The sequence below is a fragment of the Conger conger genome, chromosome 5 (assembly GCF_963514075.1).
Source record: "Conger conger chromosome 5, fConCon1.1, whole genome shotgun sequence".
Classification (NCBI taxonomy): Eukaryota; Metazoa; Chordata; class Actinopteri; order Anguilliformes; family Congridae; genus Conger; species Conger conger.
The window spans coordinates 26,812,177-26,834,995 of record NC_083764.1 but is presented as its reverse complement, the minus strand read 5'-3'; the positions used below and the strand labels follow the sequence as shown (position 1 = coordinate 26,834,995).

General features: G+C 41.5%; 2 protein-coding genes across 2 annotated transcripts; one reads left to right on the top strand and one right to left on the bottom strand.

The window, feature by feature from the left end:
* Positions 1-648: 648 nt before the first annotated feature.
* On the bottom strand, positions 649-13,649 carry LOC133129438 (pre-mRNA-processing factor 39-like). Its single transcript, XM_061243536.1, has 14 exons — positions 13,518-13,649; positions 8,653-9,962; positions 8,380-8,505; positions 7,080-7,198; positions 6,191-6,358; positions 5,560-5,725; positions 5,343-5,450; positions 4,121-4,285; positions 3,635-3,761; positions 2,913-3,181; positions 2,493-2,677; positions 2,290-2,364; positions 1,383-1,503; positions 649-1,169 (listed from the first exon to the last, which is right to left on the bottom strand). The coding sequence occupies exons 1-14, from the start codon at positions 13,528-13,530 to the stop codon at positions 1,110-1,112; spliced, it is 3,012 nt and encodes a 1,003-aa protein (XP_061099520.1). The 5' UTR covers positions 13,531-13,649; the 3' UTR covers positions 649-1,109.
* A 1,841-nt stretch (positions 13,650-15,490) lies between these two features.
* Positions 15,491-22,593, top strand: LOC133128837 (protein kinase C delta type-like). The gene is made up of 8 exons (XM_061242643.1): positions 15,491-16,189; positions 16,996-17,169; positions 17,542-17,633; positions 18,137-18,199; positions 18,481-18,616; positions 21,152-21,340; positions 21,950-22,081; positions 22,450-22,593. Exons 1-8 carry the CDS (start codon positions 15,491-15,493, stop codon positions 22,591-22,593), a joined length of 1,629 nt encoding a protein of 542 aa, XP_061098627.1.
* The last annotated feature ends 226 nt before the right edge of the window (positions 22,594-22,819 follow it).

Here is a 22,819-nt window from a genome sequence, read left to right as displayed (position 1 = left end):
CAAAAGTACTTAGGATCACTTTAATGCAGTAATCTGTTTATCCTTTACAGACATATTTAAAAGCATTTTGTATTGTGTCGTACATTATGCCACATGGTATATTTACATTTTACAATTTCAAAACTGTATCATTCAAGAAATAACAATTGTATGCAGATTAATCAATAGCATGTGGCACTAGATTTTATGCGTGACAATTTTGCCAATTGTCATGTCGATCAGGTTCTCTTTGTTCTTTATGGATGTGTGGCTAGTTATTTTTCTACTAGCAAAGAGACACATTCCCATCTGTGGTCTTCTAGAATGTTCAAGAAGCAGTTCTTGAACACTTAAAGGTAAAGGGTGGATCTCTCTCAAGTAATTTTCTTGAAAAGCCAGGATTCTCTTGCATGTTCAAAATGTTTTTGATCAAATCATTTAAATGGCTGTAAGAGAACACATTGCAATTTATAACTCATGTACACTGCATTACTGATAGATATTGACCATAGTTTAAAAATAACAGGTTCAGTTCACACTTCGGAGAAAGATTCTAAAATTCTGACTCAAGTGGTCCTGAAATAAGTTTAGTAAAAATGAACACAGAGGAAATGACTGAATGTAGTCATTATACATAAAGTCACAAATAATCACAAAGAAATAGCGAAGTATATTCATAATCCATTTATTATGAAATTAAAGTGAAAACAAAAGTATATTCTTCTCATCCATTCATTCAGAGGGGAAAAAATCCAAATAAATTCTGGGATCTTAAAAGGCTCACATTAACAAAAGCAAGGAGAAACCAAAAACCAGCTTAAAAATAAGAGGTTGTTTTAGATTCACAAATAAACCTAAAGACAAATTCCCAGATCATTACAACCAAATGAAACGACAATTTTTCTCTTCAAGGTCAACAGATGGGATATATATATATATATATATATATATATATATATATATATATATATATATGTTTATAGCACACATGCCCATATATGACCAGCCAGCTTCCTTGCAGGGATTGAGACTGGTAGATCTAATGAAAGGAGAAAAGAAAACTCTCGGGAGGGGCCAGGGGCTTCCTTGAAGGTTTAAAAGCAGCCGGGTCATCTGGAGAGAGACCAGCATCACGTAGGGGGAGGAGGGTAGTACTGTCCATAGCCCCATGGGTTCTGGTAGTTGTATTGCTGAGAAGGGGGAAACAGAACAATATTAAGGATAAACAACAAAAGCTAAAGAGCTTCAGTAAATATCAAGGCGTATAAAAATCGATCAGTCATTTGCAACACAATTCAAAACAAGAATGATAAAAGATTCATGAGGACAAAATCTGTGTGCCAGAAAAACTAATCGGTTACATAAAAAGTTGCACTCTGTTTTTGTTGGCATGTCCTGCTCACCTGGTACCAGTTGTAGTTGTAGTTGTATGCGGAGTGGTTGGGCAGCATATCTGGCATCATCTGACCTGTGCCCATGGAGGGGTCCTCCGTGCGTGCTTTCTTTGGTTCTGGCTCTTGTGAACTGCATAGGCAGGAACAGGCAAGCTATTAAGAACACTTTCAGAATGTAGCCTGTAGTTATATGCTTCTATGGCCAAAGTGCAGGCCTGAATTAAATTATTTTTTACCCTGCGCATGCTTCATGATGATTTCTACACTAATGCATACATTCAAGTTTAAATTTGCAACAGAAAAATTCATGAAAAGAAAAAAAAAAAAAGAAAAAATTTCTTCCCTACCCTGTCTTTGCTTTGCCCTTCTTAGGCTGATTTTACTTAAGCCGAATCCATTTTACACTACCAACATTGAGAGGATTCCTATGTTAAACATGACAAACATCCATTTTAACTCCGATTCCAGAGGCATACAATGAAATTAGGCCGTGTTATACAAAGCCTGAGCCCTCACTTCATCGAAACATCAAAATAAAGATTAAGGATGCTGAATTCAGTCAAAGCACAGAACAAATCAGACAAATGAAAGCCCCTGAGAGCAACATTCATAAATAGTTCAATTATGCAACTAATTACAATGTGTTAATTACAATGGCTAAAGACGAGAAATTTGAGACAGATGTAATATGACAACTGGTTTTCGATAATGATACCTGTCACACTCCAGAAGCTAATAGCATCACAGTAAGAATTTAACCCACTCTTTCCAGAGTACTGTTCAAACCTCACTCTGCAATGTACAGATCACTTCAAACTGTCCCCCTTTTTATTGCATGTAAATTGCTTTGTGTAACATGGCCCCAAGAGACTGTATTGAGATTGTGAGATACACAATGGTGGAATATTACCCGTACCCATTTTCCGCCTTTCGCTTTGTAGACGCATGTGCCTCCGAAATCTTCTCATGTTCTTCATAAGCAGACACAAGCCTGAGAGAGCGGACAGTGGAACGACATTAGTTCCTCAGAATACCAGTAGGATACCTCCTTCAAGCCTGCATTTGTGTGTGTGTGCGTGCGTGCGTGCATGTGTAAAAGAGGTGGTTTTGGGGACCTACGTGTTGATATCACAGCCAAAGTCTTCGAGAAACTCGACTTTGCGCTGGGAGAAGGCGAGGCGAGACTCAAGTGGCAGGGGGCTGTTCAGGGCCCGGTCAAAGCAGGAGAGGATCTGCTTCTCATTCTGTTTCACATCACCGCTGTACTCAAGCTCCAACAAGTTCAGGTACAGCTTGGGGCTCATCTGGGGCGGTTAGGAAAAAATGTAAACATATGAACATCCTATGCCTGTCACACAATTAAATCCACCACCTCCTCACATTTCCAAAGCAAAGGCGGATGGACTAAATGGACGAAATCAAGGCAATAATTCTTTCAATGGTGGTAAAAGAATATGACCAAGCATTGATGATTGACCTTGTCTGTCGACCAGCATAGGTTGACCATGTCATTAGAGCTTGCAGAGGGTGGAGTTGTACCTTGTCCCTCTCGATGGCCTCCAGCAGTACTTTCCTAGCCTTCTCCAAGCACCGCTGCACCTTGAGTAGCTGGCGAGCCAGCTTGATGGAGTAGAAAGACGTCTCGCCCACGTTCTTCCCGTTCCTGATGGCGTCCTGCAGCAGGGACTCCGCCTCCTCCATGTTGCCGTGGCGACGTTCCAGGCTAACCCGGCGCAGACGCACCATAGCCAGGCCCGGAACCGCCTCCTCCAAGGCCTTCAGGATCCCCCGGGCCTCTTCTATGTTCCCTGAAAAGCAGTCACAGCTATTGGGAATCGTGACAACTGCGCATTCCAGTCGTGAATGTGAACTGGTCTCCACTAAATCACAGCAAGTTTTTGCGACCAATGTTCTTGAAGGACAGCCTAAAACAGCATGTTATTCAAACAACGGATCTTTCCATTTATGCAGAAAGTACTTTGAGGTTGCAGAATAGCTTGTCCTGTTATAAAATACTGAATTCAGTGTAATGACATTCCCAGGCGATGTGCACTTTTAATAGGATAGGAACGTCTGCTAAATAGCCGCATTGTATTGCAACCGCGTTACAATTTAGGAGAAAATACCAATGGTGGTGACTGGTTCAAACAGTACTCATGTCACATTCTGCATGGGTCACCACGACACAAAAGGGCAGCCACCATGGTGTTGGATTACTAATTTTGCTCAATCTAGGTTTCAGCAGGTCTGAATAAACTCACCCTGTTGCTCCTCAAACCCAGCCCACAGCAGGTGAAGGGTCGGCTTCTTAGGGAGGTGAATCGTACAGGCCTTCTTGTAAACATGTCTCACACCCTCGATGCTGTAGTTTTCCAAGTACTTTGCATACTTCAGAGAGAGAAAGAAGAGAAGGAGAGAGAGAGAGGTGGGAGAAAGAAAAAGACATGACTAAAATTCCCTTCCCTGGCACTGGCCAGTAAATCCATTGACAAGAACATTAAAATGTCTTTGAAACCCATCAGCACCTTCATCGAACCATAAAGATTAGATTCTGTAAGGTAGGACGAAGAGATGCAACGCAGTTGGCAAATTCTGCAGTCAAATCTGCTGGCAAGCAGGCCATCCCCTAATACAACAGACAGTCACATATCAACATGACAGGTAAACAGTGTAGAACTTCAGTGAGGAGTTGATATTGTTGAAGGGAGCTATAGAGGCGGGGCAGAGAAAGGAAGACGCCCAGTTACCTTGATCCAGAAGTCCTCGTAGAGGGCACAGGCGACCAGGCATCGCTCAAACAGCACCACCACCCTCTCCGGGGTCCCGTTCTCAATCTCAAAGTCCAGGTACTCCTTCCAGTTGCTCAGCTGGGTCTTCTCTAGGGCCTTCACGTGGAAGTAAGGCCGTTTTATCTGCCGATGTGAAAGATGGAAAACTGGTTAAAGAATTAATTTGCCAAAAAGAGGGAGAATCCAAGGAAATTTTTGGCTTCCTCTCCACTTTTATCACAAAATGATGCATTTTGGTGGCCTAAGAAATGGCAGTAATTTGGTGACCTAGGGAACATTTCATTTTGGTGCTCTAGGGCTGTGTTCCCTGACTTTTCAGACAGGCACCCAATTTACACAACAACCCCAAAATTACATGCATTTTATTTCACCTTATACGTGTTTTTAAAAGTACGAAAAATGTGCACACTATGAATTGGTGGTACATCTTGTGATTATTAAAATATTTGGCAGCTCTACATTATTTTACCAGCAGGTGACACTAGTGTGCACTGTGTTGAATAAGGCCTGAAGTAAGTAATGAAGCCATTTGTGATAAAAGCCTCACAAAGTCTCATTTTCCCACCACTACTCCAAACATGCATCATAATCCACACAGAAATTGTAGAAACATCAACATGTTCTGCAATAGCCTCCAGACTTCTTTTTGAATCCAATCAAAAACCTGGGGTCTGAACAGAAGAGGGTCCAGAAGAGAAAATCCAAGAATTTTAACAATTCTGAAAGGTTCTACATGGAAGAATTGTCCAAATCCCTCCAAATGTATTCTCCAACCTAATCACAAATTATAGGAAAAGACCCATGGCTGTCATCTTTGCACAAAGTATTAAACTAAGGGCCCAATAACTGTGAAACCTATTTTTTGGGGGAACTACTGGAGCACACTGCAGATTACATTCACCCCAAAGGTAACCAGTGATTATAATCTTGAGAACGGATTCGCGAAAACATTTATTTTGGGTCATTCCATGAAAGAGGTGTGGGGGGTGACCAAACTTTGTGGAAAAATAAACAATCTAATACAAGTGTAATTTCAATTCCAGTGGTTTCTTATGGGGCCAAATCAGCATGCAAATTTCAGTAAAATCCATGCGGTCCAAAAGAGTGTTGAGTTTACATGAAATTACCAGCCTGCACCAGAGGGGCAGAACACTCCAGAGAAGATTCAGGCTGCACTCACCCCTTCCTCAAAGGTCCAGCGCTTGCTGACTTCGTGCTCGTTGTGATTGAATACTTCCTGGCGTCCCTCTATCACCCTGTGTCGCATGTTCTCAATCTCAGTCACACGCTGAAGTGGAAACAAACAAACTGGCTCGTCACACTGACACCAAACAAAGTACAAGGCTCTAAAACAAAAGCAAGGTTATTTATTTTTAAGAACTACATTGCCCAAATACCTTTGCTGGGTCTGCAAGATCCTCTGTGCCAGAGGGCATGTCATCACTGGGTGTGGCCTCCTCTCCACTGAGCCCACCCACTTTAGCCAACTCTGCTCGCAGCTGGATGAACTCCTCTTCTGAAAGGAAGTGCTTAGGGAGGTTGTTCTGAACGTGCTCCTTCAACCTAAGACAAAAATAAATAAATAATATCACTCGCACTCCTTTACTGACCAAGGGGAAAGAGCAATCGTTCCAATACTGTGGATTCAGGTGAATTTCAACCACAAGATGCAAGTGAGACTTTATACAATACACTTCCAGAGGCATTAATAGGAGTTTAATTAATTGATTATAATTACCTTGGCAACCAATGCATATGGAAGTGAACTCATTATCTGTATTTCCTATCATATAGAACCTATTAACATCTTTACCAAGTGTGGATAATTTAAGGCAACTATAAATCACCTGATCACAACACCAAGTGCTTGACAGTGTAGATTCCTCTACAGGGGAAGAAAATTGTTTCTGGGAAATTCAGAAGGTTAGATTTTGCAATTTGCCTCATTTATTATTATTATTATTATTATATTTCCGTGATGGTGCTTAAGATTTCCCCAGGCCTCCTGCTGCCAGCCAGGGGCCTCACCTCTGGAAGTGGTGGCTGTAGAGCTGGGTGGGGATGCCCAGGATGCGGTCGTAGACAGCGGTGACGTGCGCCAGGTTCCCCAGCTCCGCCTCCCAGTTGATGTAGGACTCCCAGAGACGGTCGGAGCGGAAATCTGTGCCGGCCGCCAGCACCGCGTGCTCATACGCCCTGCCGGACCCAAAAACATTGCGGGGTGAGCTTGACGCAGTTGTTAAAACTCCAACGCAACAAGCTTACTCCATGCACCCCGAATACCCCACACATCCCTGACCTCATCCACCAAGCTGATGTATGTCCTATCCATAGCCAATATGGGGACCTCAGACGTCAATACTTTTCCATTTATTCAGACCTCTCCCGAGGCCAAACAGACAAAGATATCCCACTGACCACCTTGAAAGAAACAAGAGGGGTGAGGAAGCTTTGCCGAAACTAGGTCCTTCAAGCGACAGACTAAAATATAAATGAATGAATAAAAGAACAAATATTTTCTTTTTCGTGCATTTTGTGAGTTTACAGGTTTGGATCATGACACCTGGCAGGGCAAACGGCCAGACTATTAGTCCAGTTCAGGTACTTTCTGCCTCCGAAACCAGATCCAAGACCTGCTGTTTGGGATTAATCAGGGTCAAGTCATCGAAATTGTGAATCCAGATAGAGCACATACATTTTGGGACATGTTTTGTGAAGCAGTGACCAACTGGGATTTTAATCCACACAGCTTGCCTACCCACAATTCCAAATGGCAACCATTTAAGAGGGTAAAATCATTCTGGTCCAGGATCAGTCACTGAAGGCAAAGAGTACCTAGTCTAACCCCTTGTGCGGCCATAGATGGCATATGAGAAAATAGTTATTTTAAAGAATGGAGCAAGTGAGTTTGACTCACGCTCGAACGCGACTCTCTGTACTGTTGTCACTGGGGTCTGCAGTCTCCCGCAGGAAGCCGACGAAATGGAGCCACAAGTCCACACTGAGGGGAATGGCCTGAAGCCCACATCGGTACACCTGGGGGAGAGGGGGGGTAAGACACAAAGGGAGGCTCTAACTCACAACTCAGCCCAATAGAGAAGCAAACTCAGTAAAGACTAACAAGCAGTTTGTCTTTATGGAGTTATTTTAGGACTTGACAACAGAGGTATTTGAACAGTTACGACTTAAGACTTAAGTTCTTTACTCTCCACCAAGATTAATTCAGAAACATAAAATAAAATGTAATTGCCGAAGTGAGTAACAGCTCCGTACATTGTAATTTAGTATGGCCAGAATGCACAATATTGCAGGCACTTCTTGGTTTAATTTGACAATGCAACAGGCCACTTTGGACCAATTTTGCTACTAGAAAGCAAGTAACTATTTTTATTGAAGCGGACCTTGTGTTTGGCTGCCTTAACCTTTGTGGCTAAAGTTACACTAGAATGAAAAATTTTGCTTACGGAGGGAATACAGGAGCAGACAATGTAAGCTTCTTGAACCCTGCTAGTCAATAGCCTACCTATATAAATGCCTTCCATTTACCATTTACCAATCTACTTCCCTTAATTACAAGATTCTTGTGTTTAAGAATGAACTTTAGTGTGAGTTTAATAAACCATTCTAACTTCAGGCAAAATAATTGTAAATATCTTGCATCAAGTTAGGTTTTAGCGAGTTCTGGAATTTGTAGCCTAATTCCCGCAGCGGAAATAAACTGTAGGAAAATTCGTGAGATTGTAGATATATTTGTTAAGAGTAGTATGATAGCCTTAGCAAGTCTATTACTAACAAATTTATACCGGTAGCAATTTTTACAAACCCTGGTCCCTGGCATTGTTGGCGGAAGTGGTAGTTTTTGCCATTTGTCTGAGTGTTTTATGTTCCAACTTCCGTCCATTATATTCGTTCATATCAGTTTTTTCCTCAGGTGACAAATGTGCTGCTCGAGTAGCCTACAGCCCAAGCTGCACTGCTATAAGCTCATTTTTGCATAGACCTTTTACAGGAACATGCGCAGCCCCCTTAACAAAGCCCGTCTTCACAAGTTGGTAACCACCTTTGTAGTACCGGTTAAGCCTGATATCAGTTGCTTGGTTTTGTAAAGCACAGTTATGCAAAGAAGCCCTGGGTATGTTAAACTTAGTATAGCCCCCGTGTCTCCAGTACACCTGCTGGTAAATAATCCTCATCCCACCCTTATGTTCCCGGTTTACCTCATCAGCCATCTGTGTGCTGTCCAGCCTCTTCTCCATGTCTGCATACTTCTTCCAGTATCCGTAGCAGTAAGGGTATCGAGCGAAGAAGGAGCTGAAGGCCTTTCGGGCAGCCCCTATGTGACTCTGAGAGGGGAAAACGATGTTAATTGCAAATAAGTGGCTTAGATGGCCGGCTAAGCAAGAGCTGGTCAGACAAGTGACAGTTTGAACAAAACAATACATTATCCTCACAGAAAGACAGTTGAATCTGTCCAGTTTAAGCCTCCTCACCTCTTGCTCCACATACTGCAGCAGATATGTCCACGCGGTGAAGTCCTCTGGGTTTTCCTCCACCGCCTTGTAGTACTTCTCAAACTCTGCAGGAAAAGGGGCTTCCAAAACAGGGGCGGGATCCTCCTCCTCCACACCGTCCTTTGATGTTTCCTCCAGCTCCATGTTGGTTGGGCTTCCAGGCTCTGGAGAATCTACTCGCTGGGCTGAAACCTGCTCGGACTGTTCCAAGCACTCCTCTAGGTCCTTTTCAGTGGGTTCAGATTGCTCCAACTGATCCTGCTGCAATAGCTCCGATTGGTGCCCCTGATCCTGACTTAAAGGTTCAGGAAAGACAACCTGGTCTTCCATTTGTTCTTTTGCCAAAGGTTCCACCTGCACCTCTTGGCTCTGCTCTAATAACTCCGACTGGTACACCAGATCCTGACTTAAAGGTTCTGGAAGGCCCAAATCTTCTTTTGCTAAGGGTTCCACCACCTCCTCCTGGCTCTGCTGTAATAGCTCCGACTTGCACACCTGATCCTGATGTAATGAAAAGCCCACCAGGTCTTCCACTTGCTGTTTTGCCAAGAGTTCCACCTGCTCCTCCTGGTCCTGCTGCAATAGCTCAGAATGGTACACCTGATCCGGGCCTAAAGGTTCTGGAAGGCGAACATGGTCTTCCATCTGTTCTTTTACAAAGGGTTTCACCAACTCCTCTTGGTCCTGCTGTAACAGCTCAGAATGTACCATATCACTGTTTTCTTCTATTGGGTCTGGAAATTCCACATGGTCTTCTTGTACTGGTTCTGAATGATACATTTCTTCCTGTTGTAAGGGGTCTCCAAACACCTGATCCTCCTGGTCGTGCTGTAATGGCTCAGAGTGGCACATCTCGGTGTCCGGTTCCATTGGGCCTGGAAATTGCACATGGTCCGTTTGTATTGGTTCTGCATGGTACACCTGATCCTGTTCTAAGGGTTCTGTGAATTGCAACAGATCCTGTTTGAAGGACTCCGACTGTTCTAGAAGGTCATGCTCTAAAGGCTGCAGATGCTCCACAGGATCTTGAACCAGGGACTCCAACTGCACCTGGTCATGTTGTTCCAACTGCCGGTCCTGGACCTGCCCTTGGCCCAGCAATGCCTCAACGGTTTCAGGCAGCGGACTGGAAGCTGTATCAGAGTCCTGGATCAGAACTGGGTCCTGGGTAGAGATGAGGGAATCTGTCAGGAAGCTGTGTCCAATAGCTTCCATGCTTAAAGAGCCGAAGCCTCCTGTAGGATCCACATCCAGCATGCCTGTCATGGCCACTCCAGAAAAGAGCTGCTCTGGGAATGACAAATGACAAAGCGTTTCTTTAATACCACCCCCACACACAGCCTCACCTGCACTATTATTTTATGCACCATTATGGGCCAGTTTCACAGACACAGGTTAAGCTTAGTCCTGGACTAAAATGAGTTTTGTATGGTGAATCTCCATTCAAAATAGAATTTATTTTTGGACTACACTTAATCTGTGTCCAACACTGGCCCAATGTATCTTAGGATGTACCAAAGAAACCCTGATGCAGTTCAGATTTTTAATCAAATGAATTAAAATCAATGATACTTTTCCAATTCGTTTTTGCTAAAGCCTCATTTGCAGGGATGAGATGAGGGAAAACATCCATGAATATTACCTGTGTTTTTATTTGGTTTAATAGTTTTGAACGAATAAAATCGACAATATTTAGTGGCAACAACGGGACAGGTTCCGCTGATCCATGTCCTACGAGATATCCAAGTGCAGAATATTTATGTTCTGTGGACTTCCTCTGCATTAAATTACATTAATGCCATTTGGAAGACGCTCTTATCCAGAGCGACGTACAACAAAGTACAAAGTGCATCCCCATACCAGGGATAAGTGCGCTGAAAGACCCTAGAGGAAAGTACAATTTCAACTGCTACTTGTACAACAAAGATAAGGACCAGTGCCTATTTGATCATCTGATTTATTTTTATTTTTTTATAGTAATACCGCAACACACAAAAACAAACTGCTTGCCTAGCCAAACAAAACTAGCAAAGGTATCATCCTAATAAGCAAAAAGTAGGGAGGGACAGGGAGGGGTGCCGCTTGAAGAGGTGCATCTTCAGTCTGTGCTTGAAGATGGCAAGAGATTCTGCTGTAATGACCTCCTGGGGATTCCTCAATGTCCAATTTAAACCGTGACTTCACTATTACGTGTTCAGTGAGGGAAAACCTGGAAACAGCTACCCAGGTAGCTCTATGTTTTACAACTATGTTTTAAGTTAAATGTTTCCATTTGAAGATTCAAACATCCCAAAGAATTCATAATCTTAGAGTAGTCCACTGTGAAGTGTATTGGCAATTTTGCATATTAAAGTGAGAGTCAATATACTATTTAGCACTTTCCGAAAGCATGATTTATTTCCAACATGTCGAATGTGTCCTCTTTGGGACCACATATCTGGTATCACTCTTTCAGCATAGCTTGTGCACAAACTGTTGGTACATAGCATACAATTGTTTTAACTTATGTGATGAATTAGATCCAGCAATAAAGTGTTTATTGTACAGTATAGTGTATATTGTATATAAGTGTAGCAGCAGATAGAGCCTACAGGATGTACATATATAGGCTTATACATAATTATTAACATTTGTCCAAAAGTAATTGACCAACGTCAAGGATAACTACTGTGCATTGACAGTCACTCAATGATAGTGTCACCCACAAATCACTTTGATTATCACAGCAGGAATATATTTTTATAATGCTGCATATGTAATATATACATATGAAACTGTGACAACATGGACCCTAATACACGTGCGAATCAGTCTAAACACAACAACAATGGCGCCCTTCAGAGCTGTGTTTGTGTTGCAGACAATTCAGTTTATTAACGCTCCTGCAGCAAAAGGTAGATTTGCTGTACCATTAACTTAGATCAGAGGAGACGCATGCGTTAATTACATAACGCCACTTCCTAGTCCGTCCACACAAAGCTATCACTTTTCGCCCGTGCTTTCGCCATGTTTTTGTTTGGTAGATGCTGTAGAAGACAGCATGCACAGGCGCGTGGTGTTGAGTTGCAAAGCTACACCACCACCTACTGGCCTGTCATGCATACTACAGAGTTTCAAATGTTTTTGCGTAACCGTGTAAAGGGGGATAGTTATAACTTTGTTGTATGAAAGCAGATTCATTTGGAAGCACAAGGGAAAAACTTTTCCGTTTTTGAGAAACCGTTGTCATGTAAACAGGGCCTAAGTTACCTTTCCTAACGAGATTGTATGTTCTCGTGTCACATTAAGGAGAAATATCCCACATCAGCCAGCCAGCTTGCGAATTTGTACAGAATGTGGTAGCAATAGGGTGTCCGTATAGCTAATGTTCGAGCAAGGTTAAACACCATACATTTAGGTAACTTAGCTAGCTAGCTAACTGAGCTAATATAGGTAGAGTGGATGTCATTAGGCCTAATAGTTACATGCTAGCTAGCTAGCTAGGCTGTACATTACTCATAAAAATGAATGAAACACATTGGTATTAGCAAGACTAGTTTGGCTAGTTGAGATAAGACAATGTATCATAGTGCTAGCTACCGGGTTAACGCCATGTGGATACATTTTTTTTTTTTTTTTTAAACGTTGGTGCTGGCCACATCAAGCTATAACGTTAGCTAGTTATCTAATCTAGCTAGACATGAGTAAGGCACAAAGGTCCTGCTATAAAAATAACCGTAGTCACCGCAGATCACACCCAAAATAAGTTGCATTATGCTAGAGCTACAGTCCGTGAGACTGTCTAAAGTTGACAGGACTACTAGCCTACTGGTGTCTTCTACCTTCTGCCTGCTCCGTTTAATAACAGAATGTTAAATTAGCCTCAGTCGTGGCAGCATGCGTCTCCCCCATGGTCTATGGGTCTACATTTAAAATTTTATTTAAAACTACTTCAAATGTAATAAAAAGTAGTCATCACGTGAGAAAAAGCAATTTCTGAATTTTCCAAAGAATGAGTGGTCTTGTGTCTGGATCTGTTGGATTTAAATGGAGTTATTTTTGCGCAAAAAAGTGCAAATGTTTTACGCTAATTTTTTATGGGTATCCAAAATACAGAAATGGCGCAACGTATCAATACCAAATAGTTGGCGGGCCCGTTACCATTGTAGTAGACCTGCCAAATGGCATTGAGATTAGATTTGAAACGGGTGAGATAATTGTGTTACTGAGGTTAAAAAAGTGCCAACCAACGCAAACAAAGTGAGCGCGGTAGACATTGGCCAGCATAACATATTGCAAAACTGTAGTAGTTGTGCTTCAGTGCTGTTCGGAACATCGTGAATAGGTGTTCAGAACATCATGAGCCAACACGGTCTTCCGAACACAGGGAAGTTGTGTAGTTATTTGTAATTTTCACAATACTTATTGGTCCAATTCAGATGAATCCGAGCGTTTTAGTGTCTGGGATAGCCAATAAGCAACTTCAATCAGGAACCACATTCCCCAGGAGAAAAACTACCATCGAACGGACGTTAAGTTCTGGTAGAAGCGTCCGCTTCCCCGTGCGAGTTATAGATCGGTTACAAATAGCTAGTTAGGTAACCCAGATAACAAGCTCGCTACGCGGCACAAGAGCTTGGCCACGAAAACGGTTTTGGAATTATAGCTAAAATGTCTGGTTCTGCAAAACACTACAACCACTATTTTTATCCAAGCTAACGTTACGCCAGATAATCAGCTAATGTTTCTACAAACGTAGCTAGCTAGCTATCTGAAAACATGCTTTAGGCCTAACATCGATATCTAACTAGCAACGTTTTAATCACAGCGAAATATTTTTTATCTGTACCCGAGAAAGCACCTACCAGATTCTTCCATGAAAACGTGTTATGACTGGAGAAATTCAAGCAAGTTATATTATGAATTGGCCAATCTGCGTATTACGATATGATCATTCTCCACCGACAACCTCGCCTTCGCATTGTAGAAGGACGAACGTATAATACGCATGCGTCGTACACGAAAATTATCAAGCGCGGTCTGTCTTCGAGGGGCGTGGTGTACCTATGACGATATGGTGTCGGGGTAGGCCTACCACCCAAAAACATAGAATGATGTTGATGTTTTATAAGCCCACAGGTGTAAAATATTTCAGTCAATTGTGGAATTCAAAGAAATACACACTAAAGTTTTTTTTTTAGAGGACGGTTCACTTGTTGAATTGTTTGATATCGTTTCAGTTCAGTTTAGTGTTCTCCCCCGACCGTTTTTGTGCACAATGAAGGTTTTTGACATATTGTTTTACACATATTGTTTCACAAATGTTTGCCAACCTGCTGGCTTTATATTGACATAGGGACAATCACATGGCATCTTGTTACAATGGACTATCATTGAAAAGCTTCAGCAAATTGTGATTCTAATATGTATTTTTGCCTATTACATTCATTTTCAGAGTGCTCACTTTGAGGGACATTTAAAATCAAGTTAATTTGCCACAGATCCTCTGCCTTTGGCCTTTGGGTGTCACTGGTTTGTATTTGAGTGCATTATTGTGTGTGTGCATGTGTGTTTTGGGAACATTTCTTGGTCAGAATCCACAGTGTTTATGATCTGGATGTGCATTTCATGTATTGCCTATACAGAGCTGGATTTGATCTCTGAAACAATAATGTTTTATTATTGCAACAACCTCCAAAATTTGCTACCTTGGTTCATATATTTTAAGGGTTACACATCTGGCAGGACAGTGTGTCCACTCAAACTGTAGCATTGTAATGTCACAGGAGCTAGGGACAGTTTATTCTGTGACATCATACCAGAATACTTTATAATGTATGGTGCACAGGGCACTTCCAATAACTGCTTTATACAGTTCTTCAAATTGTTTACACCATGATATCCTGACAACAAAACCAAATGAATTTTTTCACGCAATCTGAGGTCAGTGATTTTAAGTTTATTTACTGATTGATTAAAATCTTCATCATGCTATCAACAACCAATATTTCAGATCATAATAATAAAATGGTCAAAAATATGATTGAAATAATGTTTGTGTAAGGCTCAAATATTAACTACCCATTCCATTCCATTCCATAACCCATTCTCATGCATTTGTTACAAAGTAACAGGCACATTGTTGTAGTTGTCCATGTTAGACCTGCGCTTTGCTGTTTTATTTGCTTTGTCTAATCTATGACTGTGAAATAGAATCAGCTGCAAAATGTTTGTCTGAGGTTCAGATATTGAAGCTTTTTGCCATTCTTGGTCTGTCTCTCCTTCCCCCTAGCCTCCAGGGTCTCTGCTAAAAAGGGTATATATCACCACATATAGTGATGATTTTGGAACTCCAAATTCAAACCAGCAGCAGGCTGGACCAAGAAAAAAGAAGCCACTGCTTCACCCTTTTCCAGAGAAGAGGGATATATCACTCCACCCTTTAAAAGAAAAGATGTTGAAATCACCCCGCCCTGTTCGGGACACAGGTGCAGCACCACCCTGCACTGTTCAAAAGAAGGGTATACCGTGTCGCCCTATACAGGTAAAGAAGGTGGCATCACCCCACCCTGTTAGAAAGGTGGCACCAACCTGCCATGGTCAGAATGTGGCATCATCCAATCCTGGTCAAAAATTTGTACCACCTCAGGCTGTTGAAGAGGAGATAATGGCACCATCCCACCCTTTCCGAAAAGTGGCACCAGCCAGCCCTCTTCAAAAGTTGGCACCACCCAATAATATTCCAAAGGTGCCACCAACTCAACCGGCGCAAGAGAACTGGGAGCCTCCACCATGCCCTGTTCAAAAAGTCACACCACATTACCCTAGCATGGATAATATGGCGGTTCAACTCCAACTTTACCTGGAAAATGAGGCAGCCCAGATCCAATATAACCTGCAAGAAAAGGCAGCCCGGATCCATCTTAACCTGGAAGAAAAGGCAGCCCAGATCCAGTTTACTCTTGACAAGAAGGAGGCAGAGATCCAATGTAATCTGGAAAAGATGGCAGCACAGATCCAAATTAATCTGGAAAGGAATGAGGCAGAGATCCAATGTAATCTGGAGAATATAGCAGCCCAGATACAATTTGGTCTTGAAGAAAAGGCAGCCCAGATTCAGTGTAACATGGAAAGAAAGGAGGCCCAGACCCAGCTTAATCTGGAGGCTATGCTAGCCCAGATCCAGTTTACTATGGAAGAAAAGACAGCCCAGATCCATCTTGACCTGGAAAGAAAAGAGGCCCAGATCCAATTTAATCTGGAGGAGATGGCAGCCCAGAACCAATTTAACTTGCATCAGATAGCAACTGAGATACAATTCAATCTTGAGGAGCTGGGAGTTCTGATCCAACCGAACCCAGAGGAAATGGCCATACAGAGAGTAGAGGAAACTGCTTCAAGGATCCAATGTGGCTTGGTGTTGAATGGCACTCTGCTGCATCAAGAACTGAATGGAAATGTTGAAAAAGTCTCCACTGGCCTCTCCCTTGAGAGCTTTTTGTTCCATAAAGTGCTGGGCAAGGGAGCCTTTGGAAAGGTAGGGTGGGGTCACATTCTGGGACACTTGCATGTCAGTTTGATGAACATACTCCCAGATTGCTCTCTTGTGGATGTTAATGTTGTTTGTGTGGTAAATACATAAATTAGTAATCCTTCATGATCTATTATATTATGATTACAAGTATATTAATATATGAAGAAGAATTACAGTATATAATGAACCACATAATTAGAACTAGATAATTAGAATTAGAATCCCTCCTTTCCTGCTACTTTTAAGGAAAATACATTCTTGTGATCACATACAGTGAGCTGTGTTCCTTTTTGGCTGTGTTTCACAATATTAGGCTATAAAATGTGCTGTAATGTCTAGAAACCAAATTTAAAAAATTAAAAAAGCAGAATAGTTGCACTTTAGCCACATGTGAATTGTTTGATTACACATTTAAAATTGTGGTGTACAGAACCAAATAAATATATATGTTTTTGTCCAAAACCTTGTGGAGCTCACTGTACATACATACTAAATATCTAAATATACTGTAAGTACAGATAATAGATTTATTGATAAACATAGGAACAACATGTAACGGCTATTCAATAAATAATGACACAGGAAAAGAAAATACACACACACACTATGAAAAACATGGGATATAAATCAATTCTACCTATTCTCCATACTATTCTCCATGTATGTGTCTTCTCTTATCTCCTGCACTCCTTTACCTTCTGCTCTTCTCTTCTACTTGCCTTCTTCCTAACACCTATTCTGCCCTCAGTTCCCCCTTTTCCCTTCTCCTTGGCTCATATCCCCCCTCTTCTCTTTCTCCTATCTCTCAGGTCATGCTGGCAGAGCTGAAAGAGAGTGGGGAGTACCTTGCCGTCAAAGCCCTGAAGAAGGAGCACATCCTGGCAAATAACCATGTTGAGTGCACCAAGGTGGAGAAAAGGGTGTTGGCCCTAGCTGCTGAGAACCCCTTCCTCGCCCACCTCCACTCCACATTCCAAACAAAGGTGAATACCAACATTCTCACTATGTCTGTATTTCACCTTTAATGTCCATTCCTTTGACATACCTACAATCCACATTCCAGGCCAAGGTAATGCACCTTGCCCTCATGCAGCAGTACTCTACTTTCCACACCAATATAATGGCCATCTGCTTCACATACCTATACTCCACCTTCCAGACCAAGGTAATGTTTCACCTCTCACATACCTATACTCCACCTGCCAGACCAAGGTAATGTTTCACCTCATCACATACCTATACTCCACCTTCCAGAACAAGGTCATGTTTCACCCCATCACATACAGTACCTGTACTTCATCATTCAGGTGTGTGTCCAGGTGATGAGTGACTGTGAGTGATTTTTGTGTCCTTAGGATTGCCTTTTTTTTGTTATGGACTATATAAATGGGAGAGACCTTTTTTTCCACATAGAGGTGATTGGGAACTTTGATCTACACAGCACACAGTAAGTAAACAGGTCCCTCACTACAACCACTACAGCCTCTGCAGTTTTTCCAGCTGTCTGTTATGGTGAAGATCTGGTCTATGTGACCTATATACTCCAGGAGTTGACACAAGTGCAGGGAAGATATTATTGATATTAGGATATAGTCATTATAGCCTTGACAGTGGCAGTGATATTGTCAAAGCGATACCCATATCGCAAAAAGAAATATGAAACAAGAGTTTTTGTACTTTCTGTTGTCAGAATGTCAATAATATGTTAGTTCAGTGATTTTGGCAGTGTTAACAGTCTCTTGGGGCAATGGGTGGGTTTCAGTCAGCAAGGTACTCTCAATAACAACATTCAAGTCTCAAGTTATCAAAAATAAAAATAAAATGTTTTCACAAAAAGGGGGAGCAGGTAATATCAGTACTTCTTAAATTAAACAAATATTGTACCTTTTTTCTTTCTGTACCTTTTTTCTTTTTCCTTCTTCCTTCCCGTTTCTCCTCTTATTTTCTCAGATTCTATGCTGCGGAAATTATTTGTGGGCTCCAATTTCTTCACAGGAATGGAGTCATATACAGGTAAAATCATCCTGATTCTCCATCTATATGAAGTCAATTGTGAATGGGACTGACCATATGGTGACTGACACTTGAGCTATATAGAAGGTTCCATGCATGGGCAGGGGCTCAGTCTCTCACCATGGCACCTCCTAGTTACACAAAATAATATGAAAAGGCCTGCTCTCTTTAAGAAAAAGTATGCATGCGTCATTCACATCCTTGATGGTTCTGTTGATGACTCAGTTCTGAAAATCTTAGGGAGTCATAAATCCACTAGTTTTGCTCTTTTCTCACCTCAGGGATTTGAAGTTGAACAATGTGGTGCTGGATGTAAATGGACACATTAAAATTGTGGACTTTGGATTGTGCAAGGACAACTTGATTGATGGGAAAGCAATGAGCTTCTGTGGCACTGAGCACTATATTGCACCAGAGGTATGGGGCTCCCAGTGATGATGTCGGAGACTTAGGCAGCAAGACACTTAAAATATTCATATGTATGCAATATTATAAGTATTGTTAATGTAATATTAGGTTGGACCAGGGGACACCTGTAGGATTATTGCTGACATGAACATGTGGTAATGTGTATTAGCTAGCTGGCTATATATACAAGTATGAGTTGACATACAGTGGGCTCCAGATTTATTGGCACCCTTGATAAATATGCACAAAAAGAATAGTTATTGTCATAAGCTTTATTTTCCAACATATGTAAAGTGTGCTTTAGTAATGTTTCAGTGGAATCAACCAAAGTCTTATATTTTTCAAATAAAAAATGTTTTTCCCCAAAAACAGGTTCCATAATTATTGGCACCATTGGTTTGATACTTCGTGCAAACACCCCTGGCAAAATGACAGCCATGAGTCTTTTCTGATAATTTGTGATAAGGTTAGAGAACACATTTGGAGGGATTTTTGCAGAACATTTCAGCATCATTGATATCCTTGGGATACCCCCCTCTTCAGTTCAGACCACATGTTTTTCATGGGATTTAAGTCTGGAGACTGAGATGGCAAGCTCAAGATGTTTGGTTCTGTGTATTGGGCTGAGTAAGGGCTGTCTTCATGTCACCCTTTCAAAGGATTTGCTGGTATGGAGGTGCCATTTTATGTTTTTTTTTGACCTGGTGATCCCAAGACACAACCGATCTCTGCAATTCTTAAACTGTAATCCTTAGGTTACTTATGGCCTCCCTCTCCATCCTCCTTGCCATCCATGAGGATAATATGTACTTGCGCTCTCTTCTTGGCAGGTTTGCAGCCATTCCATATGTTTTATGCCTTTTTATTATTGGCCTTAAAGTGGTAAGTGGCATTTTTAACTGTTCATGTATTATTTTGTACCCGTTACCCAACTGAATTGACAGTTCTTTGGCTTTTCCCATACTCATGATTGACAAAGGCATTTTGCATGGTTGTTACCTCATTTGTGGAATGACACAATATAGTTCCTATAGGGTGAAGTAAAAGTGTGTTGCCAATTTCACTTGGTTTCATTTTATTTACCATAATTGTTAAGGGTGCCAATAATTTTGGCACATGTGGATTTCAGAAAAAAGTCATTACAAAATAAAAACCACTGAAACATGAATTATAGATGAAATGTATTGAAATAAAATCATATAGTTTGCCTGTATGTTTGAACATAAAATATAGATCATTATCAATGTTATTTATTATATGCAGCCTTTTTTCTCCAATTTTATTAAGGGTGTGAATAATTCTGGAACCCACTAAATGTGGCTATAATAGGACAATGTATCACTATCTTCACCTAGCCATGACAATCCACAATCGGAAAGAGCTGTTTTGCCACACACACTGCAACATCCATCTCCATCCTTTTTAGCTTTGACGTATTGACTAAGTGTGTAGAGCAGTCCAATTCAACTTGTTCCTGTTCCTCTCTTTCTCCTCCCCTTGAGGAGTAAGTGTATTCCAGAAGTGTATTCCAGGGCGAAACATTCAATGGCTTGGACTGAGTTATGATGCGTTGTGTGTTCAGAGATGCTGTTCTGCATACCACTGTTGTAATGTGTGGTTATTTGCATTACCTTCCTGTTGGCTTTGACCTGTCTGGCCATTCTCCTCTGACATCTGTCATTAACAAGGCGTTTCTGTCTGATTTTTTTTTGTTTTTGCACCATTCTTTGCAAATGCTAGCGACTAGTGTGTGTGAAAATACCAGCAATTTCTGAGATACTCAAACCACCATGTCTGCCGCCAACAATCATGGCACAGTCAAAGTCACTTAGATCACGTTTTCCCCATTCTGATGGTTGATATGAACATTAAACCATCAGAATCTCCTGATCAGTATCTACTGATTAGATTATTACACCTACTTATTCATGCAATTAAGTAAAAATGTTTCTAATAAATTTATTGGTGGGTGTATATATGTACACATGTGTGCATATAAAGGCAAATAGGGGCCCACAGAAATTTTCTTTCAGAGGGCCTGGAACTCCTAGCTATGCCCCTGACTCCACTCCTTTGCTCCACATGCTTCCGCTGGAGTGGAGGAGTGGAGTAAAGGAGGGTGGAGTGAAAGATAATGGGATGCACCCCAGGTAGCTCCTCCCTCTGGAATGAAAAACAGCATACACATGGGTACTCCAGGATCAAGTTTGGGGACCACTGCATGTCTGCATTCTGGAACCCACTAAATGTGGCTATAATAGGACAATGTATCACTATCTTCACCTAGCCATGACAATCCACAATCGGAAAGAGCTGTTTTGCCACACACACTGCAACATCCATCTCCATCCTTTTTAGCTTTGACGTATTGACTAAGTGTGTAGAGCAGTCCAATTCAACTTGTTCCTGTTCCTCTCTTTCTCCTCCCCTTGAGGAGTAAGTGTATTCCAGGGCTAAACATTCAATGGCTTGGACTGCAGCCTCAGTCTGTGTGTCTATGTGATGATGTCAGTGAGTGAGCTTGTCTCCCTGTCATGCTCTCAGATCTTCCAGGGAAAGGTGTACTCTTTTCCTGTGGACTGGTGGTCACTTGGGGTCCTTGTCTTTGAAATGTTGACTGGTGATTCCCCCTTTCAAGGGGATGATGAAGATGAGCTCTCCACATCTGTCTGCACAGCTCCACTTGAGTTTCCCAACTGGCTAAACCAGGAGTCAAAGGACCTCCTTGAGAAGGTCTGTAAAGCTATCATCTTGTCTTCAAAGACAATGTAGGACATATCTGCTGGACAGCTTTGTTACAGATAATATTTACAGCCTGTAAAACACAAATCTGACATTGCGGTTCACCTCGAGACACTAATTACTATGTAACCAGCAACATTGGATCAGTAAAAATCTATACTGTAATCCCAGGATCCCGAAGTGTCAAACCTGAACACCTTGTACTGTAACAGTTTGTGTTCTAGTGTATTGTCAGTTGCATCTCACATTGACTGACGCTAATTCAGTAACATTTCTGACAATTAGAGAAATGTAGCCTAGCCTGTATGGCGCCTTATATTATGAGATATCGTTTTTCAAATGTTCAGTGTTCACATCGAAAAACAATGGTTCAGAATCCCTCCAAATATCTTCATTAACCATGTCAAATACTTTATGCTGTTATGCTAACCAGAGGTGGAACATATTTTTTATTAAATGAATGTTTGAATGATTTTTGGTTGGTTCCAATTAAACATTTATAAATATTGTTATTTTTGAGTATCTTTTGTGCAATGCCAATACGGGGTGCCAATAAGCCCACTGTATCTTTATCTTTTCCCATCTCTTCTCCCTCAACAGCTTCTGGAGAGAGACCCTGCTCATAGGCTGGGTGTAGCTGGAGACATCCGGGCGCACCCTTTCTTTAATGTGATTGACTGGCCCACTCTTGAAAAGAGGGAGATGGTGCCCCCCTTCAAACAAAAAGCAATGGTCTGTGAAATGCTGCTGGACATCATTACTCACACTCTATGCCTCAAAAGCACCACAAAAATTGAACAGCAGGAAATTCAGTAACCATGCCTAGATTGTTTATTTGGGATTCCCAATCATATACTCAGGCTCTACAGTAAAAATGTCAGGCATGAATGGTAATTTATCAATTTATTACTATCTAACTGAATGAGCTGGAGTGGAAAGTGGTGCTCCTTTATAAGACCCTTTATAAGATTCTTCAGCCTAGTAAAATCTTAATGGAGCCAAACTGGTGAGCTTATTTTCTGAAACCAAATTTCCCATCATACATCACTTCAAATGTCTTTTTGACTCTCATTGTGGTGTGTCTGATCTGCCTGTAACAGGGTGATCCCCAAGATGACCTCTTGGACATGGAGCTCCTCAGCAAGGTGTCCTGTCTGTCAGACAGGGACACTGGCTCTGTTGAACCTGGTGACCAGTTGGCCTTTGCCGGTTTTTCCTTCATTAACCCCAAGTGGAGGGGTTAAATTAAATTACCAAAAGGTCATATATAAAAGTATTTAAACTGATGAGTTCAAATACTGTTTGTTAAATTAACTTCAATAAATATACAGTGTTGTGTTATTTTGGGGGGAAGTGGTTACCATTAGCATGATTAAAAACACTAAAACTGTGAGATTTTGTTTTTCAAACATACATTCAGTGACCAATTTATATAGACCTGTACACCTGCTCGTTAATGAAAATATCTAA

Bases quoted from the DNA above. Each gene is read 5' to 3' on its own strand.
- LOC133129438 (XM_061243536.1), bottom strand. The intron at 5,726-6,190 runs GTGAGGCCCCTG...TTTTTGTCTTAG, and splicing joins TACAGCCACCACTTCCAGAG to GTTGAAGGAGCACGTTCAGA. The intron at 2,678-2,912 runs GTACAACTCCAC...TAACCGCCCCAG, and splicing joins AGGCCATCGAGAGGGACAAG to ATGAGCCCCAAGCTGTACCT.
- LOC133128837 (XM_061242643.1), top strand. From the start codon at position 15,491: ATGGCGGTTCAACTCCAACTTTACCTGGAAAATGAGGCAGCCCAGATC. The intron at 17,170-17,541 runs GTGAATACCAAC...TTGTGTCCTTAG, and splicing joins ACTCCACATTCCAAACAAAG to GATTGCCTTTTTTTTGTTAT. The intron at 22,082-22,449 runs GTCTGTGAAATG...TGCCTGTAACAG, and splicing joins CCTTCAAACAAAAAGCAATG to GGTGATCCCCAAGATGACCT.